This window comes from Cydia fagiglandana, chromosome 12 (genome assembly GCF_963556715.1).
Source record: "Cydia fagiglandana chromosome 12, ilCydFagi1.1, whole genome shotgun sequence".
Taxonomy (NCBI): Eukaryota; Metazoa; Arthropoda; class Insecta; order Lepidoptera; family Tortricidae; genus Cydia; species Cydia fagiglandana.
In genome coordinates, this window is record NC_085943.1 from 10,347,240 (window position 1) to 10,373,033 (window position 25,794).

Sequence of the window (25,794 nt, forward strand, 5' to 3'; positions counted from 1 at the left end):
CAAACTAAATTAACATGTAACTAAATGCGACTAACTGCTTTAAAATATATGATCAGAGACAAGACTCGTCTGAAATGAAAATCTGTGTTACGTTTTGTAATAAAAGATTGTTTTTATTATTATTTTCGTTCACATATGACCAATATATACATATTATGCATCAACATTTACATTTAAATACATCGTACGGTAGCTACTTAACGATGTAGATGAACAATTTTACATTTGATACAGTGAGTTACAAAAGTGACCCTCGAAGAGCGAAGTCTGCTCGCGCCTAGCTACTTACTCATACTTACCTACATTCTTTAACATGGCCAATACTTGTATAGCTTAAAAACTTAACAAATACCCTCAGCTATATTCGAACTTTAAGATACGTCAAATAATAGATACGGAAACGATATAGATAAAATATGTCAGTGTCAAACAAGTGTCAAAAGTGACGTTTTTGTTTGAATAAACGTCGCTTTTGACACTTGTTTGACACTGACATATCTAATCCATATCTTTTCTAGATCTATTAACTGACGTATCTTAAAGTTCGAATCGGGCCGTAAGGTTTATGTGAGAATTTGTTTTATAGAATTTCGTTTCTCAAAATATTTACGAGTATATGAAAAAGTATTTCATAAAAAAAAAAATCTATGCCGCCGTAAAGGTTCCGTCACACAGGTGCGCTTTCCGGGCGGGGCGAAAGCGGGGCGTGAGCGTTTTATATGTAAAAACGGCGGGCCCCGCCCGGAAAACGCGCCTATGTGACGAAACCTTTATTTTATTATATTTTTACAAAATAACCCTTATCTACCCTAAGCGATTACTTTTTCACAATTTACGAATAACTCACGGTTTGATAGTATATAAACACATTTTTTGTGAAAATAAATATTACCTAATGGAATAAGTACCAAGTTTTAAATTAGTATAAACTACACAAACTCAGGGTATCTTTCAAGTTTTTAACCTATACTTAATTTACTGAAGCTATAGTTCACGAGAATTACTTTTACAGAATTACATTAAACATTAATTTAACTACCAGTCGATGAGAAATGATGATCTTTTCAGTCATTTTTATAACAACTATTTCAATTTACATCTGAGCAAATTTGTACAAGTCTCCAAATTGTTTAACTTGACACATACTTATAATGTACTGTACATAATTATTACACCTATTAATTAGACTACACCTAGATGGATTGGCAATCTCCGCTATGATCACAACCACAATATGCAATTATATTTTATTACAATTACGTTAACTTGATTGGATCTACTTAACAACAATGATATTATACGTAATAGTGCATTACTTGCAAGGGTCAGGAAATACAAAATTGCCAGCTGTTTTGTAACACAAGCACAAGGCTGGCTGGCTATTCCTATTTCTGTTCAGATGTATATAGGATAGGACCCATGCTGTATAGTCAAAGAATTTAATTTTCGACTCATTACGTATAGGTGCGAGTAGGTACCTTTTCACAGTGACAATGAATATGAAAGTCGCTACTAGATACCTCGTACTATTGTCACTGTGACAAAGTACACAATGGGTAGGAAATTTAATTCTTTGACTGTTCCAAATTGCCTTAAAGCTTCCCTAAAAGCCTTTGACATTGATTATACTTATTCGCGAATGTTTGGGAATAAATACGCTACACCATGTTGGTCTATTAATATTGGTTCTAATTAAACCACGGATTAAAGTCGGGAAGTTGAGAAGGTTGTTATAGATCGACCGCTTAAATGAGTCCTCGGCTGCGCGGTACGGGGGCGAAGGGGTAGGACGACTCAGGGTGGCGGGGAAGGTGCGGGCGCCGTACCCTTAAAGGCTTGCTACACGGTCGCCGACAAGCCCCCAGACCGCGTGGCCTTGGCCGGTCCCGGACCGTGTAGACAGTTACCAACAAAATTTGACCAAAATTGTCCAAGGACAGACCAAGGTCAGACAGTTAGAAGGCTTGTCGGCGACCGTGTAGCAAGCCTTTTAGTCGTCCTTTCCCGTCGCCCCCGTACCGCGCAGGCGAGGACTCATTTAAACGGTCGGTCTATACGTGTATTGTATTTTTTTCTACGATTCGTTTCTAGCCTGGATGTAAAATATCGTTTAGTTACTATTTTTTTGTAATTATTACCTACAATATCATTGTTTGGCTCTACGTTTAAAGGCATTATTATTTAAAACTTTAATTTAACATCAACTTATTGTAAACAGATATGTATGTATGTCGAACGACTAACGAAACTACAATATTGGTGAATTGAAAAATCCAACGCCTGCAATGGACATAAATATTGAAAAAACGACATTCTGGAGCCGTATATCAGCATCGTCGGACAGGGTGCAAAATATGACGAATTTATATTTTTTGTGCACGCGGTAACTATGTCGATCAAAAACATATTTAACAATTACCAACAACGTGCAAGTCAGGGCTTGGAACCGGTATTTTTGTAAAATCCGAAATAACCCAATATTTTTAGTTATTTTATGCTCTTTACGTAGGACTGAATCATGTTTTTAGTTAATAACTTCGTATTATTAGATTGTTCCAGTAAAAACTAAATAATAAACCAAAGAACGAAAAAGAGCGTAATAATATCTGTATTATTGTATGAAGAAAATATCGGTTCCGAGCCTTGGTGCAAGTATATACAGGTTGCTGAAAAATATTCTACACACTCTAATGTCTTGACAACAGAGGGCCTAAATCAAGTGACAATAGTAGAAAACGCCCTATCAAAGCTTACTTTACTGCATGGACATGATCAATTGATCACATGACAAAGTCATCCTATTAAATGTTTGCTTTCTGATTGACTTTATCGATAACGACTCATCTTAGGTACGAGCGGCTACGGCGGCCCACTGTTGTGTTTGTAACTAAAACAAATATTTGAGCACATTGTACGCTTCGATATTTTCGATAACGATTTCAAGTTATATACGATTTTAGGTCAGTAAAATAACAATGCCCTACTTGTAGTTATTTGTAATTGATCTCAGGCCTTCCTTAACGCTCATGATGAGTGTAACATTATTTTATGTCTTTTCTGGCTTGGTATTTTTTTTCGCGTAGCTATTATACGGCCTGAGTGACGGAAATTTAATTTTAGTTCGTCCATAAATATAAATGCGCTACAATTTGGTATCAGGATTGATTGAGATTTTTCATGTCCCGAATAAAAAAAAAAACTTATAACCTAAATGCCCTAAATCATATAATATTCGTAGGTTAAATAAATTTATTTATCTGAAGTAATTAAAATGTTTATTTTTATTGGTATGAGTTGTTGTGGTAGGAATTTAGATATTGTCCACGTCTTGAAATTGGATACTTTAATTATACTGATAACCAATATTAAAAAATAAAACTACTACGTAAAATTGTTGCAATAAGTTAAGTACCATTTTATTAAGGTCTGGTTTAAGACCATTTTATTATTTTGTAAATATTTTACACTTCAATGTTTAGGTAGAATTTAGAATACATATTTTAAACAAATAATGATTACATCTTGTCTTTTGTCGGCCATCTTGAATTTAATTTCAAGTAATACATGTAGACATTAAATTATTTGGTAACGCAAGACAACAATTGGATGAAAATTCACATGAACGACCAAATTCGATACGTATATAGATACAATTTTATAATAGATGATTTCATGATGGTATGATACGATTAACATGGACGTATTACACAATCGTATATTATATTACTGTTACGTAATTGCACTTGTTCATTACTAAGTTCAAGACTCTTGTCAATGTCAAATCGACGCAATTCATGTATGAACTTTTATAAATATTGGGATGAATTTCATTTTATACAAACATTAACATGATTAAATGATGTTTACACTGTCTCGCAAAACATAAACTTGAATGTAACTCTTGAGATAAGTATTTGCTATAAGTATATTATTAAGGCTAGATATAGTAAGAACTATAAAAAAACTTATAGAGTAGGTATAGTAAGAGCTATAAATTAATATGCTTTTTTGTTGTAAGCCTTAACGATATACTTACAACAAATAGCTCAGATTAAACGTAACGTAGTTAACGTAATAACTTGGTGTATATGACTTGTATTTGGCCAACAGAATAATAAACTGTTGACAGGTAACTCAAGGTAAAAACTTGCAATTTATCTAATATAAAGAAAAGCGGTATTAATTACGATGATAATATTTATAACAAATTAGCTAATTATATTTATCACCTTGGTAATAGGATGATATTTACAATATTTAATGAAAATGATATAAGTTGACAGTAAAACATTAAGTAAATCATAGTTATTATTCAACAGCTTGTACTTATTTTTAAATACACACTATCGCCTGGATTTTGAGGCTAAGTCCATTTAGAAAACTCTCTTATACATTTTTTTATAATCCAAAGGCATATCCAGACTTTAATAATCTGATCCTAATTTGAATATATGAATTGAAATGAAATTGGTATCAAATTGAAATATCAAATGAAATCAAATTAGTATCTAATTTTTAAAATCTGAATACGTCTCACAGAGTAAGCTCACAATTATTCTAAAATGGACGTGCAAGACGATCTTCAGTTACTTATTTGATTCAAGAATTAATTAAATCTAAAGGATCAGTCCTTCATTTTAACCATTTAATTTTCTAACACGCTTGGTATCTATAATATAACCCATTGACTAGCCAATAAGACTGATCTTCAACACTAGGAAAAAGGATTAGCTGTTACGCACATAGATATAGGTATAACTAAGTATATACAGGGTGTTTGGTACATCGTTTGCCAAATTAAAACGGCAGATAGGTTGAGACATTTGCTATCTTCCCAGGCCTAGAAATTTTTAATTTTGCGCACATTTTTTTTTCACTTCTATGCCAGTTTTTCGTAATTTCAAATATTTACTTGAGCAGTAGTAAAAAAAAACATTGCCAATTTTTTTTTCTAGACATGAGAGAGATAGCAAATGACTCAACCTATCTGCCGTTTTACGCTACGTCTTACGTAGGCGAACAACGCGCGAACGCGGCGCGGCGCGGCGCGGCGAAAGCGGCCGCCGCCGCGCCGCGCCGCGCCGCGCCGCCTGACATTCGCGTGCAAATCGCGCCGCACCGCGTTCGCAACGAGATCGCTTACGTAGGACACTTCTATGGGCATTAAAGGATTGATTTCGCCGCGCCGCGCCGCGCCGCGTTCGCGCGTTGTTCGCCTACGTAAGACGTAGCGTTAATTTGGCAAACGATGTACCAAACATCCTGTATAATAAAAAATTGTAAATCTCACATCGTGTGCCTGAAACCAGTTAACGGTGCAATATCAAGTGTCAAAGTAACCACTGTCTTCAGTGAAAGTATTCTTAGTTTATACGACACTAAATAAACAATTTTCCTGTATACATTTGGCACCTACGTGCATGAAAGCTTTCCTTTATCCGAGCATTTGTGATCTGTCATTGTCGTATGCTACGGCAGTGCTTCCTTAGCCTATCCTGAACCAAGCAAGTAACTGTAAACCCCGACCTATAATTAAATTAACTTAGTAAATTTAACTAAAATCACAAGAGCCATGAGCACGCTAAGTCACCATAACCGGGGTCGGGTGTTGTATTAAGCAGGGGGCCCGGGGCGGTCTTGATTGTAAGTCTAGGTCTAGTCTTAGGCTAGCAGTTAGTGCACAGTCGCTTCTTAGTCTAGGTTTAGGCTGTCTGCCTGCCGGCTCGAGCCGATGACTCGGCGCGAGTAAGCAGGCGTCGGCCAGTAACAGTAACATGAGGAGACACAAACCTAGGCAGCGGTGCGAGGGGGGCGGCGCGCGCGCAGAGCATCCTGAGCGCAGCGCGTCCGCGCCGTCGGCGCGCGCGTCTGAGGGTGCTTCCTCGCGGATCTGGACAGACATCAAATAACTATTATCTCTGAATATCCTATAACCATATTTCGCCGATAGCGGGCCGTTTTAGTCAATTAAAATTGAACTTTTATTGATTAATCATAGAAAAAAATATAGAAGGATTTCGATGAGTGATGGGAAGAATAAGTATACGAACAGTTACCACGTTTATCATGTACCTAATCATTTAATAATACAAAAAGAAAGAAAAGTAAACAGTAAATTATGTCACCGTATTGGCGTATGCTACGGCAAATAAGTTAGGCACTGGTTTTTAGCTGAGTTAAGACTACTAAAACTAACCTAATGTTGTAAGTATAATAACATGGTTGACTGGTAGAGAATGTCATTAATTGGGCATTACGTCCGCAATATGTATATTAATTTTCTATTATGTGAAATAAAAAAAATCCTAAGTAAAATCAATAGCTACTTAGATAATAGTGTACTGTTATTAAAAAAGATTTTAAATTAAGCTATGCAGTTTAACATAAGTAAAAAATATCCAATCTCACCAAACAAACATTTCAGTTTATTATTGATTTTGCCGCACCGTCTCATTAGGCTATATTTAAAATGAATTTCGTTTCGAACAGACCGCAGTCTGACCGCAGGCGACCCACGTGCGATTCATTAGTGCCGCGGTTGCATTGCCTGCGTTCCACTGCCAGGTGGCGATGCATTTCTATTCACGAAACGAGCTGGTTTGACTGAGGCACGCCCACGCGTTAGGGCTGATTTAGACGACGCGAGAACTCGCATGCGAGTTTCGTACCATTGCGGGTTTTGATCGGTCGGTTGAATTGGACGTAACCAACAGTCCGCAATGTAACTAAAATCGCATTCGAGTTGTCGCGCCGTCTAAATCAGCCCTTATGGTTGTGCAGTGAAGTCCGTAACGACTGCGTAATTGCAGCTTATAGGTTGTGCTGGAATGGCATTTGGACTTACATTATCTCTAATTTTTATTAAAATTGTCTTCGGTTACCGCGATAGTTACTCATGAAATAAAACTATTGAAACGGATTATATCGCGTATATTGTATACATGTATACTACATCCCGGCGTTTCGAACCCTTTACAGCGTTCGTGGTCACCCGTTGACCACGAACCACCCGCCCGAGGCGACAAATAAATTAAGTATAACTTAAAAAAACAAGGATCATATGTGACGTCCCAATTGGGTAAAGGTACCTTATGGCGGTTGGCGCTTACGCTATTATTAACGCCGCTCCAATATTATTGCGGCGCTATGCGACGTAAGCGTCAGCCGCCATAAGGTACCTTTTTCCATGGAACGTCATATATCAAGGATCAAGTATCATAAATAAATATATGCCTGTTTTTAAAATTAATATTTCAAATAATAATTTTATGTACGGTTAACTAGTACATAAAATTACATATTATTTATTTGGGCCAACGCGAACATCTTTAGTAACATTGAGTTTTATTTGTCTGATAGAAATCAAACAAGTGATATTAATACAGATAATGTAAGCTTTACTTGTTACTCGTATAAGTAAATATTAACAACAACAATGAGAGTAGATAATTTGCTAATTATCTCAACTTTTAACACACCGATTAAGACAATCTTTGTGGAAATTAACACAACGGTGTCATAATATTCAGCATATGAACATATTACAACAAAATCGTTACATAGTTATTACGCATTTTAGTTATGACATCGCCATACCATATCGTTTGCTTCCATCGAAGTTATGTCCAAATTCCAAAATCCGTGCCCTGTAGTGAACCAGTTTAAAAAAATATTACAGTGACTTGACATCTTATTCTTTACAATCAGGTAAGGTAACCCGGCGAGTTGACATAAGTATAGTTTCCCATCCACTCTAGATTTATATTTCGAATGAATATTAATATAACTATACGCAGTGGTCGTACATTTTCCAGCATTTTTGGTGCAGCGGAGTGGTGTTAACGGAATTGGTATAAATAATTTCAACCCTAATGATTAATTAGCGTTAATTACGTTAATATTAACCTTAATTTACCATTTCAGTTGAAATTATCTATACCAATTCCGTTAACACCACTCTGCTGCACCAAAAATGCTGGGAAATGTAAGATCACTGATTATAAGTATATCTTACTTAACAGTTGATAGCATATATAAATTGTTGAATAGGTTGAAAATATCGTCTTTGTACCTAAATTTCTGTATTGTATTTTAACCATACTTACAATAAAGTGATTGCTATTCTGCCGTATTCAAACTTCAAGATATTCACAAGAGACGACACGTACTAGATCCATTCTAGATAAGTTATAGTTTAGATATCAACAATAGTTCTCTTTTGCAGCGCAATTCGGGCAACCAATGTCACTTTTACGTTAGATAGAGTATATACTCGTAGATATCTATTAGATGTGAATTGGATCTCTAAGTCATATCCTGTGGAAATCGTTCAAGAGTATCTCCAGAATCGTGCAAATGTCAAATTTGACAGGTTAGATCTTAAACATGAATGAATGAATGAATGAACGTTTATTCACAAGAACATATGGTACAGTACAGTGGATGTTATAAATTTACAATGTTGACCCTTAATATGTTCTGCCATAAGGCATGTGAAAATTGTTTTTCCATGACATGACAAAGCCATGTATGTGAACATTAACTGCATGCATGCAATATCTTAAGTACTAAGTATATTATGCTAATGTAACCCATATCGTTATCGTATCTTGGTGATGTCTAAAACATATCTAATATATACCTATTTGTAAATCCGAATCGGGCCCATTACGCTAGGTGAGTGATTACTACTACATATTTCCAAATTATTACTTTGGGATGCTCAAGAAACTCTCTTTAATATTCAATTGGGTACTTTCCTATACTAAAAATAAATTATTTCATACCGTGCACGAAATAAAGCACCAGATAATTATTAGAAAAACATAGATAGCAGTTTGTAAACATAATTTATATTTAATAAATCAGATTGAAGTATAAAAAGTAGGTGAGTTGACTGTGACGTCACTACACAAGTTTTCATATAAAACCCATATTAGCAAATCGTTTTGACAGTTCTAAAAAAGAAGCTGATTTGACTAGTAGGAAAGTAGCCAAGCTCTGTACAATCCCAACTTTTCATTTAAATAAGTGTATTTTTGTAATCTGAGGAAAACAAAATATGTTTTCTTTTTCGTTATCAAAGTGACCTTCGTATGTACAGAGGGTATATTCATATCATCTGGACAAACAAAGGTCGTGATGGATATATGCTTGAAGGAGGTTTTTAAATCGAATCACTCGACCAAGATTTTGTATATGAAGGGTGATTTCACCCGTGTATTGTATAGAACAAACATCTCATGTGACAAGGGTTCCTTTCTAAGATCACGTCCCGTAGATTGTGATTATGGTAAAGTGTCATTCTATAGAACTTGTTAACTATGTAAACAAACCGCCATATTGAAACTGTCACTGAATGATGATTTCAGTATGGCGGTTTGTTTACATAGTTAACAAGTTCCATAGCATTTGACATTTTACTTACACACATCTCTACAAGCCAACGTTCCAAAAATATGCATTTTTACACGACTTTATTGTCAGTGTCTTAGAAGCTTGTAAATATATTTTGGAACGTTGGATAGTGTGAACTCGACCATACTAAAGTGAGTATTATATTCTTTGATACTAAGACTTAAGACAACGGAAGCTCACTCACTGTCAGTATTGCTCTGATATTTATCTTAAGATAATAATTATATATTTATTAACAACCATTCATAAGTGCTTTTTTCTAGGCCTACATGAATAAAGTATATTTGAATTGTATTGAGTATTTTTTTAAACTTCGTTTCTCAGTACAAACAGCAACACTCATTAACTGTCCATCGGTGGACCTTATGCCTTTGTAATAAGGTCCACCGACAGTTAACAATATCGGCAAAGGTACTATAAGGAGAGACGGCTAATTGGGGATAGCGCTTATATGCAAACAAATTATGTTACGAAGACGATACAGAAGCTTATATGTATTTAATTTTAAACGTAGCTCGTGGTCGCAACTACACCGCGGTTTTTGGAAAGCTTCACTTAGAAGAAACCTTATGAGGGCCTTCAGAAAAACTCTATCTAGAGTGAGAAAGTGCCATGTGTTTTATTTTCACGCCCATAATAATTCTCCTTCCTTTGGTCCATGAGTGATGTGTATCACAAGATCCTCTGTAATAGGTACATAAGTGTCACGGAAAGTAATCCAAGATATTTTTCCCACGTCTAAGAGCATTAATGCTGAGTGTTTGCGTCTGTCACAGACATGTATGTCAATAGACCAGCATGAGCATGGTACCATAAATACGACGATTGTAGGATACTCTAATCATCTTATCTTTTTCTCATTCTTAAGGTATGTGCCATACGCATGACATAATGTTAAGATCAGGAATACGAAAAATATGAGTAAACGTGAAGCATGGTGTCAAAATAATACCATTAAAATATTACAACAAAATCGACAGACAGACAGATGATACGGACAGTCGGACAGCACTAACGTCTTCCCATATATTGTGTATCAAATCTGTATGGAGCTTCATGTTAATTTTATTAATATTATACCTTTACCAAAAACCTTGATGTAATAATTATTCGCTGAAACTTAAATATTTTTTGGAGATCTGATGTGTCACATCAGGGGCATTTTTATCTGTAAGGACCACTTGCACCATTCCACTAACCCGGGGTTAACCGGTTAAACCTGGAGTTACCATGGTTACCAGTATAATTTGATACTGGGTTAACAGTTTAACTGCTTAACCCAGGGTTAGTGGAATGGTGCAAGTCGGACTAAGGAGTTTATTGACTCAATTGTTTAAAGAGAACCAACACAATGTGCGCGAAGCAAGTGCATTTGTACGGTCTACCTAAAAATATGTCTCTGGGTTTGTGTCTGTGCACTCAACTCTGTTATAATAAACAGAAGAGTTTAATGTACTTAAGCGTGTATGTTCTACTTAATAACAAGAGAAAAGACCATTTCCTGTCCAGAAAATTGCCCGTTACGAAGAGAAACGGTAAATGCATGTTATGTAATAATACAATAACTGAAAGTACCGATGTTTGACAGAGGGCCCGATTCAAATTTTGAAATAAACATCTATTAGATATCTTTTAGACATCACCAAGATACGATAACGATATGTTTAAGATCTAACCTGTCAAATTTGACATTTGCGCGATTCTGGAGATACTCTTGAACGATTTCCACAGGATATGACTTAGAGATCCAATTCACATCTAATAGATATCTTACTTTATCTAACGTAATAGTGACAGTGATAGTTGCCCGAATTGCGCTGCAAAAGAGAACTAGTTGATATCTAAACTATAACGTATCTAGTACGTGTCGTCTCTTGTGAATATCTTGAAGTTCGAATACGGCAGATAATTAATATTGGTTTTGATATACCTCTCGCGTCCATGGTAGTACAGTTTTATATGGAGCAACTGTAACGTAAAATGTTTGTAGTTTTTGAAGTTAACTACATTGGAATGTAGGTAATATGATTTTTTAAATGAAGCCCAACCAAAAGACACTTAAGGCCGAGCCACACCGGCTTGCGTGTGCGTGACGTGCGCGTGTGCGTGCGCTAAAATGTTGGAGCCGCACACGCACACGTCACGCAAGCGGTATGACGTCTCTCATAACGATCTGTATACTACAACGCTGCACGTGCATGTCACGCACACGCAGCCGGTGTGCACAGGCCTTTAAAGTAACTGTTAAAATAGGAACCATCATTCAACGCGAGAGGTACAAACAGTGAGAATACGTGAGTTGTGGTTTCTTCAAACAAAAACGTCACTTTTGACACTGACACATCTAATCCATATCGTTTCTAGATCTATTAATTGACGTATCTTAAAGTTCGAATCGGGCAGCATTTATAAAAAAAACGAGCACCCCCGTTGAACTGACACCTTCGCAGCGATGCCAGCAATTGTCGAAACACATTTCGTGTAAATTACAGCAGTTACAATTGGCCTGAAAGAAATATTGCTGACCTTTCGGAACAAATTACTAGAGGCGGTAATTATTTACCTATTTCGTGTTGCGCGGGAATTATGCGGGGCATATTTACCTGTTCCCGGGAATATGTCACACACTAGGGAAAACTATTATTATTACTAGCCTATATGGTGTCCCACTGCTGGGCAAAGGGACCCTCGATTTCCATCCGTCTCGGTTTTGAGCAATTTCCGGCCAGCCGTTGAGATATGCGTCCAGGTCATCCCGCCATCGCATCTCCGACTGGGCCTGCCAGATCCTCGCCCAAAATCATGACGACAAAACTTATTTTAATTTTAAGTTTAAAGTTAGATGACAAAATGCTTTTGTCTTCTTTTAATATATTTTTATAACTAAATTTAGAATTGAACGATTATCATAAGGTACTTTTTTTCAGTAGCAGTCACAGTAAAAATACATTTTAGTTCGTTTAGGTACTTTGTTATCAATGGCAACCTTTTTGGTGATTGCAACACGAGCCGGAACTTAAACATTCCCAAATATTCCCTTGAGCCTAGAACATTCCCATGCACATTCCGTAACATCTCTACGGACCCCAAAAAGAGGACAAAGGCAGGAATGGAAGGTTCTTTTTGAACTCGAATTTAGAGCGCTGGAACGTCGTTGATTGGGCCAATATGTTCTTGCACGGGAATTTTAAACTACGGACGGACAGAATACTTGCACCGTGAAAGTGATGTCGGAAATATTGGAATTTCGAAATTCTGTTTTATTTTAGAGTTGAAGTGCGCACTGCAGTCGCTAATTGAGTTTACATACCTACACATATTAGCATGTTTTATTAAATTGAACGGTGTCTGGATAACAGTTTGTTCAGAAAGATTGCTTTTTCACGTGTAGGATGGGAAGTAGTTGTGTAATGTACTCAGTATATCTATAGTTCTTATTTAGAAACTGTAAAATAATTACGATTCGGTAGGTAGGTACTTTTGTAATTTCAACTACTTATGTAAGGGTAAAGTAAACAGGAGACAATTATTTCCTAACTAAACGTAATTTTTCCTAGTCTAAGTACTTATTTAAAATCGGAATCTGGGAAGCGGTTATATATCACTACAGCTTATAAAACAAAGACCCCCGCCGCGTCTGCCTATGTACGTATCTTATAAACTCAAAAACTACTGAACGGTAATTCATTAAATATAAAGAGAGTACGTAATTTTTGAGGAAGGTTTAGGTGTATAATTTTTTAAGGTTTTGTGTAACCCGTGCGAAGCCGGGGCGGGTCGCTAGTTAAATTAAATAAATAAATATTATAGGATATTTTTACATAAAATTGACTAACACCACGGTAAGCTCAAGAAGGCTTGTGTTGTGGTAGTTGTATATACTATACTCTTACGACCTGATTCGAAGTTGGAACGATATGGATTAGATATGTCAGTGTCAAAGGTGACGTGTCTTCAAACAAAAACGTCACTTTTCTCACTCACATCTAATCCATATCGTTTCTAGATCTTAACTGACGTATCACAAAGTTCGAATCGGGCAGTTAGTAGTTCGATTCCAGCCCTGGGCATTTGAGGCTTTAGTTACTTTTTCTTTCGTATATGACATTTATTTCAGCTTCATCATCATCATCATCATCTTCATCATCATCATCATCTCAGCCATAAGACGTCCACTGCTGAACATAGGCCTCCCCCTTTTTTGGGGGGTGAATGCCATAATCGCCACGCTTGGCAGGCGGGTTGGCGATCGCAGTCGAGTACACCGGGACGCTGCTGCCCGTCCACCGGTGGTCTTGGACGTAGTTTAAGGACATACCCGGGTCCTGGACGTAGTTTAAGGACATACCCGGGTCCTACCTCTATTTAATTCAGCTTACAGTTAGAGAAATCTTACCGAATGCGAGTCATGCCAAGCCGGCGGGAACTCTATATCGTTCTGCCGGACCTCGTCGACTGGCTCAGGGTCCCTCGCGTTCCAGGTCCCGGCCTTCTGCGCGTCCAGGGACACGTCGTCTTCTTGGGCCGGCGTCTCTGTGCCGTAGAAGATGAGCTCCCACTGGGAGAGCGGGCCCGCTGCGGAGTAGGTAATACATTTGAATAATACTTTATTTTATTTATCAGTGAAAAAGCATATGGTATAATAATATACTTCGCCTGGTACTCTCTTCCACGTGACTGACACAAGCCTACGTCATCATGCGACAGCGCTATATAAAGTGGCAATGCTATTGTGACGTAGGTTTGTGTCACTCTGGGAAGAGAAGACCATGTTTTCTTAGACTATGAAACATATACAGGCCAATAACATACACAGTTAAGATTGCAAAATGATAAATTTAGCCTACATCCAAAGATGATTCTCACTAGGAGTTCAGACCGTGACTCAGTGATTCAGTTTTTGGGTGTAGCGATAGATGGAGTTATTCTGTGTGGTAAATAATATTAATTGCGCTGTCAAGAGTTTCTTTAGGATTTGGGACACAAGCAGTTTTCATTACGTAAGTATGCCAATTATAAACTGAAAAGCATGATACACTAAAAAAATCTAAGTCTAATGGTCATCAGGACGTTAGCCACTTCTCTTAAGTTTATAATTTATTAATATACATACTATAACAATATATAAATGAAATAATGGTTCCAGACTTATAGGTACAGATACTTTGTGGGACCAACAACCTAATAACAAATTTTAAGTTGAGCTTTATGTACTAGAGTTTTAGAACAGGATTGGATATTTTATCCAGCACTATACCACTATCATATACTTATAGGTAGACAATGTTTGTGGGCCATTGTGAAGAAAAGTGAGAATGCTTGCTTAGGAAATTCAATTTCCGTGGCAATGTTTACTTTCTTTTGAGTAGGAAACAAAGTGTATGAAGGATATCTTATGACATGCAAAAATATTATCAAAAGGCAACATAAGGCTTCCAGGGCCGTTTTATAAAGATACAAATTCGCTGTTGGCCTCTTTTTGTAACAAATATGGTTGTTAGAAAAGAGACGAAAACTTGTAGCTTCAGTAAATGTTACCTATATATTGAATAATTCAGAATTTAGTTATACGTATATCTCTGGTTATACTAATATTTCTAATTTAAAAAAGGTTGTTTTTGATATGTACATAAATACCTAATACAAATTTAAGGAAGCTATGGTAAAAGCAATGCTTTGCAGATACACAACGATGCTTTAAATTAGTGCTACAGCTACAATTATACAACATAAATACATTAACATGAGCTACAAACTAAAAAACACTGCAAAACAAAAGACTTTTATGCAAATAAGATAAACCACATTAAAACAAACTAGCTTAATGCATTATAATTTAAATAATATCTAAAAATCACTGAAACGAAGTATGGAAATCAACATTGGCTACAAAATAAAGTTTAAACAATACAAACCCGACATGCAAAGAGCGCTGGAACAAATGTGATTGGCGCGCAGCGCGCACGGCACGGGTCTTTCGAACAACTAGGCGAGCGCGGGCGTGTGTCAGACAAACCAACGTTAAGGCTCCCAGGATATTGACATTATGGAAAAATATTTTTACACAATTTATTGTGCATTAACCATAGCTATTACCCTTCGTTTAGACTCCTCTCGACTTTGTTTAGGTTTTTGATTATTATATGGAAGAAAAGCGAATTCCTTACAATTTTTTTTAAAGCGCCTAGGTCTTAAATTAAATAATTTAAAAATCGGATAAATCTAACGAAGGGCCTCTGTGGTTAATATACATCAAACTACGTAGGTAAAAATAATTTCTATAATGTTTATATCTAGAGAGGATAATATATAATGGAGACTACTGGTACGGAGAATGCTGGTTCGTGCTAGAACATAACCCACCCGCGCTCTTCTCGCAATCACAACACACTGCCAGGCTCAAACTAGCGTCAGAAAATAAAACGGCAAAACGAATCGCGACATGCTGTGTACCGTTAGCTTGCAGCGACGCCGGATAAATCAGCTGGATTTTCGGATTGTGCTCGAACAGACTCGTCATCTTGCGCCCTCTGGCGTCCGCCAGCGGATCCCCTAAATCCCCTTGCAGGTTTAAGCTCAAATCTGGCGCTGAAGATGTCGCTGCTCGCGCCGTGGAACTGTCCGCGGCTGACTGCGTCGCTGGGCGAATCTGTTTAGACTTCTGCGAGTTCCTATTTGAGTTCTTTGAGTTCTTATTCTTTTTCCTTTTCCCTTTTACTACTCCGACCGTATAAGTAGGAAGTACAGGGACAGGTTTCCCTCTATTGTTTTTCTTCGTTTGGACCACGACGGGTCGAGTTGCGTTGCTCTTTTTGCGCACTAGAGGGTTCCGGAAGGGTATGGGATCGTTTTTGGTGGCGGGCTGAGTCGTGCCGTATAAAATTAATGACCAGTCTTGTAACGTCGCTCTGCCTGGGGTTCATAAATGTTACATGACCACGTTAATCACAAGTGTGTAAGAAATTACTACATAATTCAGAAATAATTTGTCTGAAAGCATCACTTATCTTAATATCCAGAAAACCATATTTCGCTGAGGGACTTTACAGAATAAGTATAATACCCAAATTATTGATTTGCTGACAAATGTACAGTACCTAAGCGTCATTCTAGATCTGTAGATTTACTAAAGCTGATGACAATGAAATATTGAAATTAAACCAATGACACCTATGATTTTCTGAGTTATACTCTATCATATCGAGCTATATACAAGATGTGACGTGCACACTGCACAGTGTGCACACAGATATTTTCGTTCAGATATTCAATGGACAATGTGTCGACGAGTTTTCTGTTAATTGCCCTAATCTAATCCAAACTTATCTTAAATTAGCGGAAAACGATATTCCCAATTTCGAAAAAATATACTCTCAGACAAATGACTTCAGAATTCTGCGTGTCCCAAGTACAAAACGGATTGTTAGTAAAAAGTTCTGCTTACCCATATATCGTCCCTCGTTAGAGACCTCGAGCTGCCAGACACCGATGGGGTTCTCCCCCCACATGTGTACGGACATGAACGGCCATGATGTGAACCCGGCGCGGGACGAGTCGTGTGCCCTGCAGGAAAAATTATACAATTAATACATTGAATCTGGATTGTAGATCACACAGAGGCATAAAAGCGAGCCATTTCTTCTGGAGGCTTAGTCAAGTGAAAATCATATGTAGAAAACGCAAATATTTTTTGCCAGAGACCACCAACAATTTGGAACTTTAGATTTACCTGTCTAATAAAATCAATAAAAGGTTGTCGACGCTTCAGGTACTCCTAGGGACTACGAATGATCCTCGGATTGAGAGTTAAGACCCACTGGTCAAACACGTGTCAAAACAGCCGGCCTAGCCAAGGTTACAATCGCTATCGCTTCTACAACGAAATGCTTTGTGTCTCTCTATAACTCTTTCATATTAGTGCGACAGTGACAGTTGCGTTTTGATCGCTACGAAGCGTAAGCGATTGGCATGTTGGCTACGCGACCTGTATGGACAGTTCCGCGGACTATACCTGCTAGTGGCGGCGCGTCAAACATATGCGTAGGCAAGCCGAGGCTAATTTACCTATTTCCTTTACAACTCTGCTCAAACGTCCAGAAACAGGCAAGCCGGTGGGAATCGGCTTTTATGGACGCGCCGCCACTGATAACTACCTACCCTCAACCGGCTTGGGAAAAGTTGTTAATGGGTGAGCGTTGGAGATGCGAGTAGTTTCATATAATTACCACTGTAACAAAACTAACTTCGGGCTTTGCCTAAGCTTTATAACCTATAAATACTGCTGTCTCAACTTCCCTCTAACTTGTAGTGCAGCAGCTAAGTTAAGCAATTTATATGTAAGTACTAGACTAACATTCCTGTTGGAGCTTTATACCCTTTATTAATATAACTTAGCCTGCCTTTGTTAGTTTAAAATAAGTTTCGTTTAGGTATTTTTAATAAACACATATGTCTTAAGGAATGAGACAAATGAACTACTATAATTTTAAATATTAACGACGGCGTAAACCGATGTTCTTTCTCGGTCCCTCATTGCTGAGGATCGCGACCATGTATGCTTCGTCTCCACAGTGTGCGATCATAGGCCATATGGGTCACTCACTGCACTGCCGCCAACCACCCTCATCACAACATCAGACCATCTCGTGGGTGCTTTTCCTCGCGCTCGCTAAACCGCGTAAACCGATGGAAAGAAAGAAATAACGGTACTCATCAATAGATGATAATCGTTTTAAATGGGATGGCGCTAGTGATCTGTTTAAAATTTATATGAATTTCTATATCGCGCTATCAAAGTTTCTAATACTAATCTTTCTAAAACAAAGTTGCTGTAATACAATGTCCAGCAAATTCTAATTGAATTTCGATCCGCAATTATCCGTTTGGTGAGAGATTTCTCTGTCGATCTCTGAGGGCCTACCGCAAACCACGTCCGACGTGTTGCCTCCCTATCACACTTACGTACGAATTTACAAGTCCGACAGAGAGGCAAAACGTCGAACGTGGTTCGCGGCAGGCCCTCTGTTTCTCATACTACAAGTTTAAGGCGCAAGGGCGTGCCTCATTGACAAAGTTTCGAAAACAGAAACAATGTTAACATCGATGCCTGCCTTTTGTTTTGTTTCTTTCTGACCCCAAATTAGGCCGAGAACGTATTACACGATACGATGCCGTAACGAGGCCGATGCGACTTGTTACGGTAATAGACGGGCTTTAACTTTGATACTCAATCATACAAAAAAAACTAACGGCAAGCGGTTTCTGATTGTAATAACTGGTTATGAATTTGATCTGGGTTTTCTATGGATTTGTTTTTGAAGAGTGATATTTTTTAACCAGAAACGTCAATTTTGACACTGGTAAATGATATCATAGCGACGGTTGAGTATTTTAAAAATGGTCAATTTATTGCACAGTCTAAGCAGCAAAATTTTTGGCGGTAAGTCGTCGCATTGTGTAACTCGTGTTTTGGCCCTTAGAGTTTGGGTCGTCTCAATGTAAGACAACATTTGTAGATAATTGAGTTTCTTTGTAACAGAATCGAGGTAAAAACAAATATAAAACTGCGTAAGGTCCACGACTAGCTTTGTGATTCCCGCGCCCTAGTTACAGAGACAGATATTTGAGTAAGATCCGTATAGGCTTTGCAATAAATTTTAATAGAGCCTATCGGCCTGATTCGAATTTGAATAAACAACAAAAATTACATCTCGATTCGATATGGATCGGATCTGTCAGTGTCAAAAGTGACGTTTTTGTTTGAAAATAGACTCCCACTACTAAGATGAATATAATGAAAAGGCCATACTAAAGTAAAAACGCCTAAAAACATAACTATCCTCTGGCAGTTAGGTAAAAAGTCGTGAGACGCACTTTTTACGAAGATTGAAAATCGGTAAAATTTCCTTACCTATAGGCAATAGCAGTAATTGTAGGATTGAGACTTTGGGCTAATTAAGCGCATTTAGTTTGCCAACTTCCCACTGAACTAACATAAACCTTTGTTCACGTTCTGACAGTTACACATCTTCAAAGACTAATTACACATTTCACGCTCCAGGCTTTTAGGACTTAGGGGAATTACAGTTTGTACATTTCACGAGTTTTGGGGACTTTGAAGTCTGGTCAAAGCTAAGTTTGATAAGGATAATTTCAGTTGCAAATAGAGAGTTGATTAGTTGAGCGAGCGTTCTGAAGAAATGTATTTTTCAACACACCAGCTCGGAAAGGCTTACTTTGCACTTCAAAAACTCATAGCAAAGTTGCATTTGATTCACATGTGAGGCAAAGTAATCAAATGCAAATTTTGAGTTGTTTTCTTATGTTTGCTGGTAGAATTGACTTTTAAATGATGATTTTGGATGATAAATATTTAATAACATTCATTTGGGTTTTTGATTTGGTTTGATATTTTACATTTAATATGTGCTTCGGGTTGGTGTGCTGAAAATTTTTGTGTTTCACTCGGGGGCAAATTTTGTTTAACCCTCGTGCTTTGAAACCCTCGAAACGCTCAAGATATGAATATTAGCACGAGCGGTTAATCAACAACTTTGTCCCCTTGTAAAACAAATAACTATATTATAAGCCATCAGTGGCGTAGCTGCTGTCACCTTTTGTGAGACGGTCATGGTCCAAAAGGAGATTGCTGAGCGCGAACTCCCGAGCGTTCCGATCCTGCTAGGAGGAAGAGACGGCGACGATAATAAGTCGCCGTTGCGCCCTGTAGCCCGGGCGTACGAATACGGCTACGGTATCCCCTGCCTGTCGTAAAAGGCGACTAAAAGGGGTCCTCGGGGTCGGAGACGGTCGCAGCTAGGGACTGCGACAAAAAAAAAGAGGGGACCCTCAAAGGGGCATAGCGCTAGGACGGCACTGGCGCGTTTACTGGAGATCCAAGAGCCGTCCGAAATGCGCTGAGGCGGACTACTGGGAGGTTTTTAATCGGTGGAAGTCCGACATAACCTCCGCGCTGTCCCTGCGGTGCGGAGGTATCCATAACGGATTTTCCTCCCAATAAGAAAAAGGCGTGGGCGAAGTACATCGATTGTATTTAAGTAAACAACAACAAAGATTTGATCTGAGACAAAAGTGGTTCGCATAAAAGCATTTAGAAATTGCCGATTTGCGTATGTTTTAATTGGATTTCTGTTGAGTAAACAGTTCGATTGAGGATATTTGCTTGATAAATAAAACGACGCAATGCAGGGATTTGGATCGTAAATAACCATCTAGTCTTGTACATTTGGGCATTATTCGCGAGTATTGATTTGAGAAAATGTAATCATCTAGCTAGACGCAAACATTTAAAAGCTTTAACACATACTTACTCATTCCACATTAGTGTCATATAATAAATAGTAGTACTGCCGTACAAAAAGGAAACTTCCTACAAAACCGAAGTTTGACAGCGGTTCAGGGTCGAATCATGCTATCCCTTTCTAATATATGTATGGCACTATGATTTCGGCTATTTAGGGTTGTCAAAATTCAAGTGATTATCTTTTCTGTGGTCGTGTACGCAAAAGATAGTCAAGAGCGGAGCCGAGTTTGGCCGAAGTTTCGCACCCCTGTTACTGTCTAGTTATGTCCCACTACTGGGCACAGACCTTTCATTGCATAAAATGTTTGGATATGTCGTGCCCTGGGGCCTTGCTATGAAGTTTTTATTGAGATTCTGTTTAGGACCTAAACTGAATTGCTAAGGGACGGAGTTATGCGATTTATATAGCTCCGTCCTTTAACAATTCAGTTTCAACGGCCTCCTAGCCTAGTCGGTAGTGACCCTGCCTACGCAGCAGGAGGTCCCGGGTTCGAATCCTGGTAAAAGCAAACTTCTATAACAAAAATATGTCGTGACTTAAAGTAGTAGGTATATTGATATCCTGTAGTCTTTCATATCCCTTACCTTTTGTTCTGGAAGTTATCCCCAAAGGAGTTCAGTACGGATATGATGGTCGTTCTTGTCTACATGACAGCGTGATAAAACAGTGTCCGTCACTTTCTATCCCACGGTGTAAAAAAATGACAGATATTTTATCACGTGGATAAAGATGGATAAAGCTATCCATAATACGCTAGTAAGAAAGAACTAAAGGGAAGTAAAGGGGAGAATGAAAAGTTTGACGAATTCTGCTTAGAGAAAGCCATGGCCGTCAGGAGCAGACGCTAGTATAAAAATAAAATAAATATTTTACCTCGGCGCAAGTAACGTGACCTCAGTCCCCGCTGGTGACGTAAGAGTGATCTTCAGGTCCCCCCTCCTGGCCGCGGAGAGGGAAACCTTCGCTTGCACGTGCTCCAAGTAGTTGACTCCCGGACACGCGTTCACGTCCAACTGTGATAAAATGTCCAATGGCTGATGTTAAAGTAATGTGGTTTTGAGGTGGGTCTTAAGTCCAGTTAATTTTTTTACAACTTGAATTAGTTAATTTATGTTTTAACCTTCTGTTACAAATAAATAAACCAAAATGACAGATTAACGGAACGGATAGACCAGCGGTAGGCAACCTTTTAGCAGCCAAAGGGCCACAGGGTAGTTAACGAAGTTGAGCCAAAGGGTCACATAGTAGTTAACGAAGTTGACGCGGGCCGCACTTTCGAGACATTGTCGTTTGTCAATAATACCCAGGGAGGTGGGCCGCCTGTTGCCGACCGCTGGGTTAGACGGATAGTTTCAAACGTTAACGAATAACATGCTGAGAACATACCTGTAACGTCACACTGGAGCGGGGCGGCACCGCTCGTTGCGGTTTTTGTGCGACGAGCTCACACGTCCGCTGCGGCGGCACGGTTTTCCAGCTTCGCGCCATTCGGACCTGAATTAAACGTTTTTTTGTTAAACACTGTTTAAACGTGTCCGTAAGTTGATCCCTCATCGTCCAGAACATCGAAATGTCAAAAATCTTTAACCTCCAGTTTCAGATTTTTCATAAATTTTGTTTGAAATGCGAGTGCGATATCGCGACGTTGAATAACAACAAAATGCGCAGAAATATTTACTTAAGATTCTTTAAATAGTTATAAATGTTATAATAGACTACGAAGCATAACGCTTCGAGCGCGGTGAGTTTTACCTGTAAAGTGTAGCTGAGCTGTGCAGCTCTTTTCGCACCGAATATTGAATTTTAAGGTAGATAGTTATTACTTTCAAGGTCGTATTTGAGAGCATTTTTTATTTAAAACATATACATTACCTACCTACCTGCCTAGTGGCGTAACGGCCTCGCTATCCTTGCACATTAGAGCCCCCCCACATCTGGCGTCTTTCGAGCGTCGGCGTCTGTCGGCGTCGGTCCAGCGCTATGGAAAATGACGTCGCTGCGCAGTTGCGTCGACGCTGCGTCGACGTTGCGTCGACGTCGGCCATAGAATTGTAGACGTCGACGCTCGAAAGACGCCAGATGTGGGGGGGCCCTTATTACGGCCCCGACACTATCATTAGCAATGACATGAAATTTCGTGACGCTCCAGCGTTTGGTCCAGTCAGGTCATGACATTCCTAAATCTCCCCACACACTTATCAGTATTTCTATCAGTATTTTCATCATTACCTTTCACGGGGAATTTTAAGTTATTATTTTCCTAACCGTTCTTAGTTATGTTGTAGTGTACGTTTTGAAGAACACAAAACCAAGACATTATTCAATCATCGATTCAAATATTTCTAACCTGTCGTAATTATACTATGTACTGTGGCAACTCTATGCCCGATGAGCCAGAAAAATGCAGAAAAAGAAATAGTTAAAAGAATATTTATTTGTTTCAACCTTTTCGTGCGTGCGTACGGCGACTGTGTGAAAGATTGGTAGTTAAAAATGTATCCAAATATTTTTTTTTATTCTTACCACGAACCGGGAATTAAACTATTCTTAAAGTACAATCAGCATCATATAGTAGGTAGCATCCAAAGTACCTATTCAAATAGTTCGGTACGCCATACATACCTATTATATGGCGTACCGAACTATTTGAATACTTTGGATGCTACCTACTATACGACGCTGACTGTACCTACTGGATTCTGTTATGTAAGAATGTATAATTTGGTTAAGAAAAAAGGTACCTGATATGTAGGGATTGCAATCCGGTCCGGCGGATCCGGTAATCCGGCCGGATCCGGCACATTTTTCAAGATACCGGATCCGGCAAAATTCACCGGATCCGCTCTCGGATCCGGTAAAGTGAATCAAAGTGCTAAAATATAAAATAACAGCTTAAAACACTGCTAAAATTTAAAAGTTCTCGCCAATATTCGAATTTTCTCGCTCGCGTTTGCGAGTTGCTGTTGTGTTGCTGTTTAGCAACACAACAACTTGTTTGTTAGTTGACGCCAGTCTTCTAGCCGACGAAATATGTGTAGTCGTAGCGTTGAGATTTCCGTGCACCGTAAGTACTACTGGATTGAATTGAATTGAATTGAATTGTCATTTATTCACAAGAACATATGGTACATGAGATGTTACAATAATGATATTGAACCTTAATACATTCGGCCGTTAGGCATGTGAAAATTAGAGTATGTTTAACCTAGTTAACTACTTAATCTAGTGCATGCATATTATTACTGATTTAAATAAGTAATAAAAATAATTAGGCATAATGTTATATAGTCAAAAAAAAATAATGAAACAGGAAGAGAGTTAATACAAAATAGACTTCCATCTTACATGTCGTTATAATACATTATTGAATTATTATTTTAAATAGGATTACATTAAAATTTATCATTAAAAAAATGTTCTATTTTATAGTATGTTTTTTCAATTAGCTCTGCCTTTAATTTTCTTTTAAATAGATTTAGGTGTAACTCTTTTAACTCTTCTGGTAAATGATTATATACTTTAGAGGCCATACCCAGTATGCCGTTTCGCAATAACGCAGTTTTGCCAGCTACTGGGTTAATTTTGTACTTGAAACGCCTGTTCCTGGAGTTTTCTGATACTGATTGGTTTATATTCAATTTATTGTGTAGTTTCATTGTAATTTAATGTACATGTTCTTTCGTTTTATTTTGTACAAACCATTATAGCCCACTTTAAGACACAGGGGTATCCGAAATACTAATACTTGTACATAATTATATTAATTATTAAAAAAGTGGTTAGGATTTTGCTAATTAAAACTAGTCGGGGTTTCTGCGGTTGACCTGACGTTTAGTAATAACAATATCTGTGGAGGTTCGAAGTAAGGAGGTATAAAAAAAGAGTCCGTCATAAAGCAAGTTCGAACGGGATAGTCTTATATGGAACATTCAACCATAAACACTAACTATTCATTCTCAATTAGTCATAAAACTTTTTAAGCTTTACAGGCCTGATTTAGTTAATATGTTTTATCCTTCTTACAAATACATAAGTCAAAATGAGAGATAAAGACCAAAACGAGAAGATCAAAACTATTCATAGTTAATTCAGGTCAGTAACGCGTTTATAATTAATGCCATAAACCAGAGAGTTTACTTACAGGATAGATGCATACTTACAACATGTTATTATATAAGGCCATATACAGAATATACAAAATAGGGATGTTGACCATATTTAAAAAAATATATTGAACTCTATGCACGAAATAAAACGCAAAAGGGAATATTACGCAAAAGTCGGCGTAGGGTCCACTAGCAAATTCAGAGGGTCTACTTCGAAATGCGAAAATCGAAATTTCGTTATCAGTCTCTAACGCTCGAATACGCAAGAGTGATAAAGAGGCAGAAAACGAAATTACGCGGTAAGCCCTCAGTATGTGCTAGAGGCGCCCCCTATGCAGAGTATTGCGTAATATTATTATATTTCCCTGAATAGGGAATATTACTCGATACTCTGCGTAGGGGGCGCCACTACCACAATCCATCACAATCTGGGGGTCTACCGCGAAACACGAAGTTTCGTTATCTAACCTCTCTATCACTTTTCATCATCATCATCCTCCCTTTTGCATATTCGAACGATAAAGAGGCAGATAACTAAATTTAGATTTTCGCGTTTCCCGGTAAAAATATAATTAAATTGTTGTAAACAACATAAAATAAAAGGTTTTTAATTTTTATTTCATGTATGGAAACTTTTAGAAAGGGACAGAGATTTTCTTTGTGCATCGTATTCTGCATGTTTTCCTTTTTTCTTAAAAGTCAAGTGAAAATAAACTTTAGAGCAATGATAATAGAGTAGGTATACTTCACTTATTGATTTAAATGCCAGTAATGACTCTTGTTAGTATAAAACCTTCTTCTAAAGTACTTTAAATGACGGAATGAGGGATTAGAGTGATGCGCTCCACTCACTATCAGTATAATGTCATTATTTTGACATTTCTTCAAAAATATTAAAAATGTTTAATAACTTCATTATCGTCCATCATTCTTTCTGTCATTTCTGA

At 37.8% G+C, this 25,794-nt stretch overlaps 1 protein-coding gene across 2 annotated transcripts in view; it reads right to left on the minus strand.

The window, feature by feature from the left end:
- LOC134669553 (furin-like protease 1) overlaps nt 1–25,794 on the minus strand; it is a 352,565-nt gene that overhangs the window by 2,995 nt on the left and 323,776 nt on the right. Inside the window, exons 11-16 of one of the 2 annotated variants that reach the window (XM_063527159.1) lie at nt 22,128–22,235; nt 21,615–21,754; nt 16,862–16,980; nt 15,871–16,329; nt 13,814–13,992; nt 5,791–5,890 (exon numbers count right to left, since the gene is read on the minus strand). In XM_063527159.1, coding sequence (XP_063383229.1) covers nt 5,791–5,890; nt 13,814–13,992; nt 15,871–16,329; nt 16,862–16,980; nt 21,615–21,754; nt 22,128–22,235 — 1,105 coding nt within the window. The remainder of the gene's footprint in view (nt 1–5,790; nt 5,891–13,813; nt 13,993–15,870; nt 16,330–16,861; nt 16,981–21,614; nt 21,755–22,127; nt 22,236–25,794) is intronic. The other variant, XM_063527160.1, reaches the window with a different exon arrangement.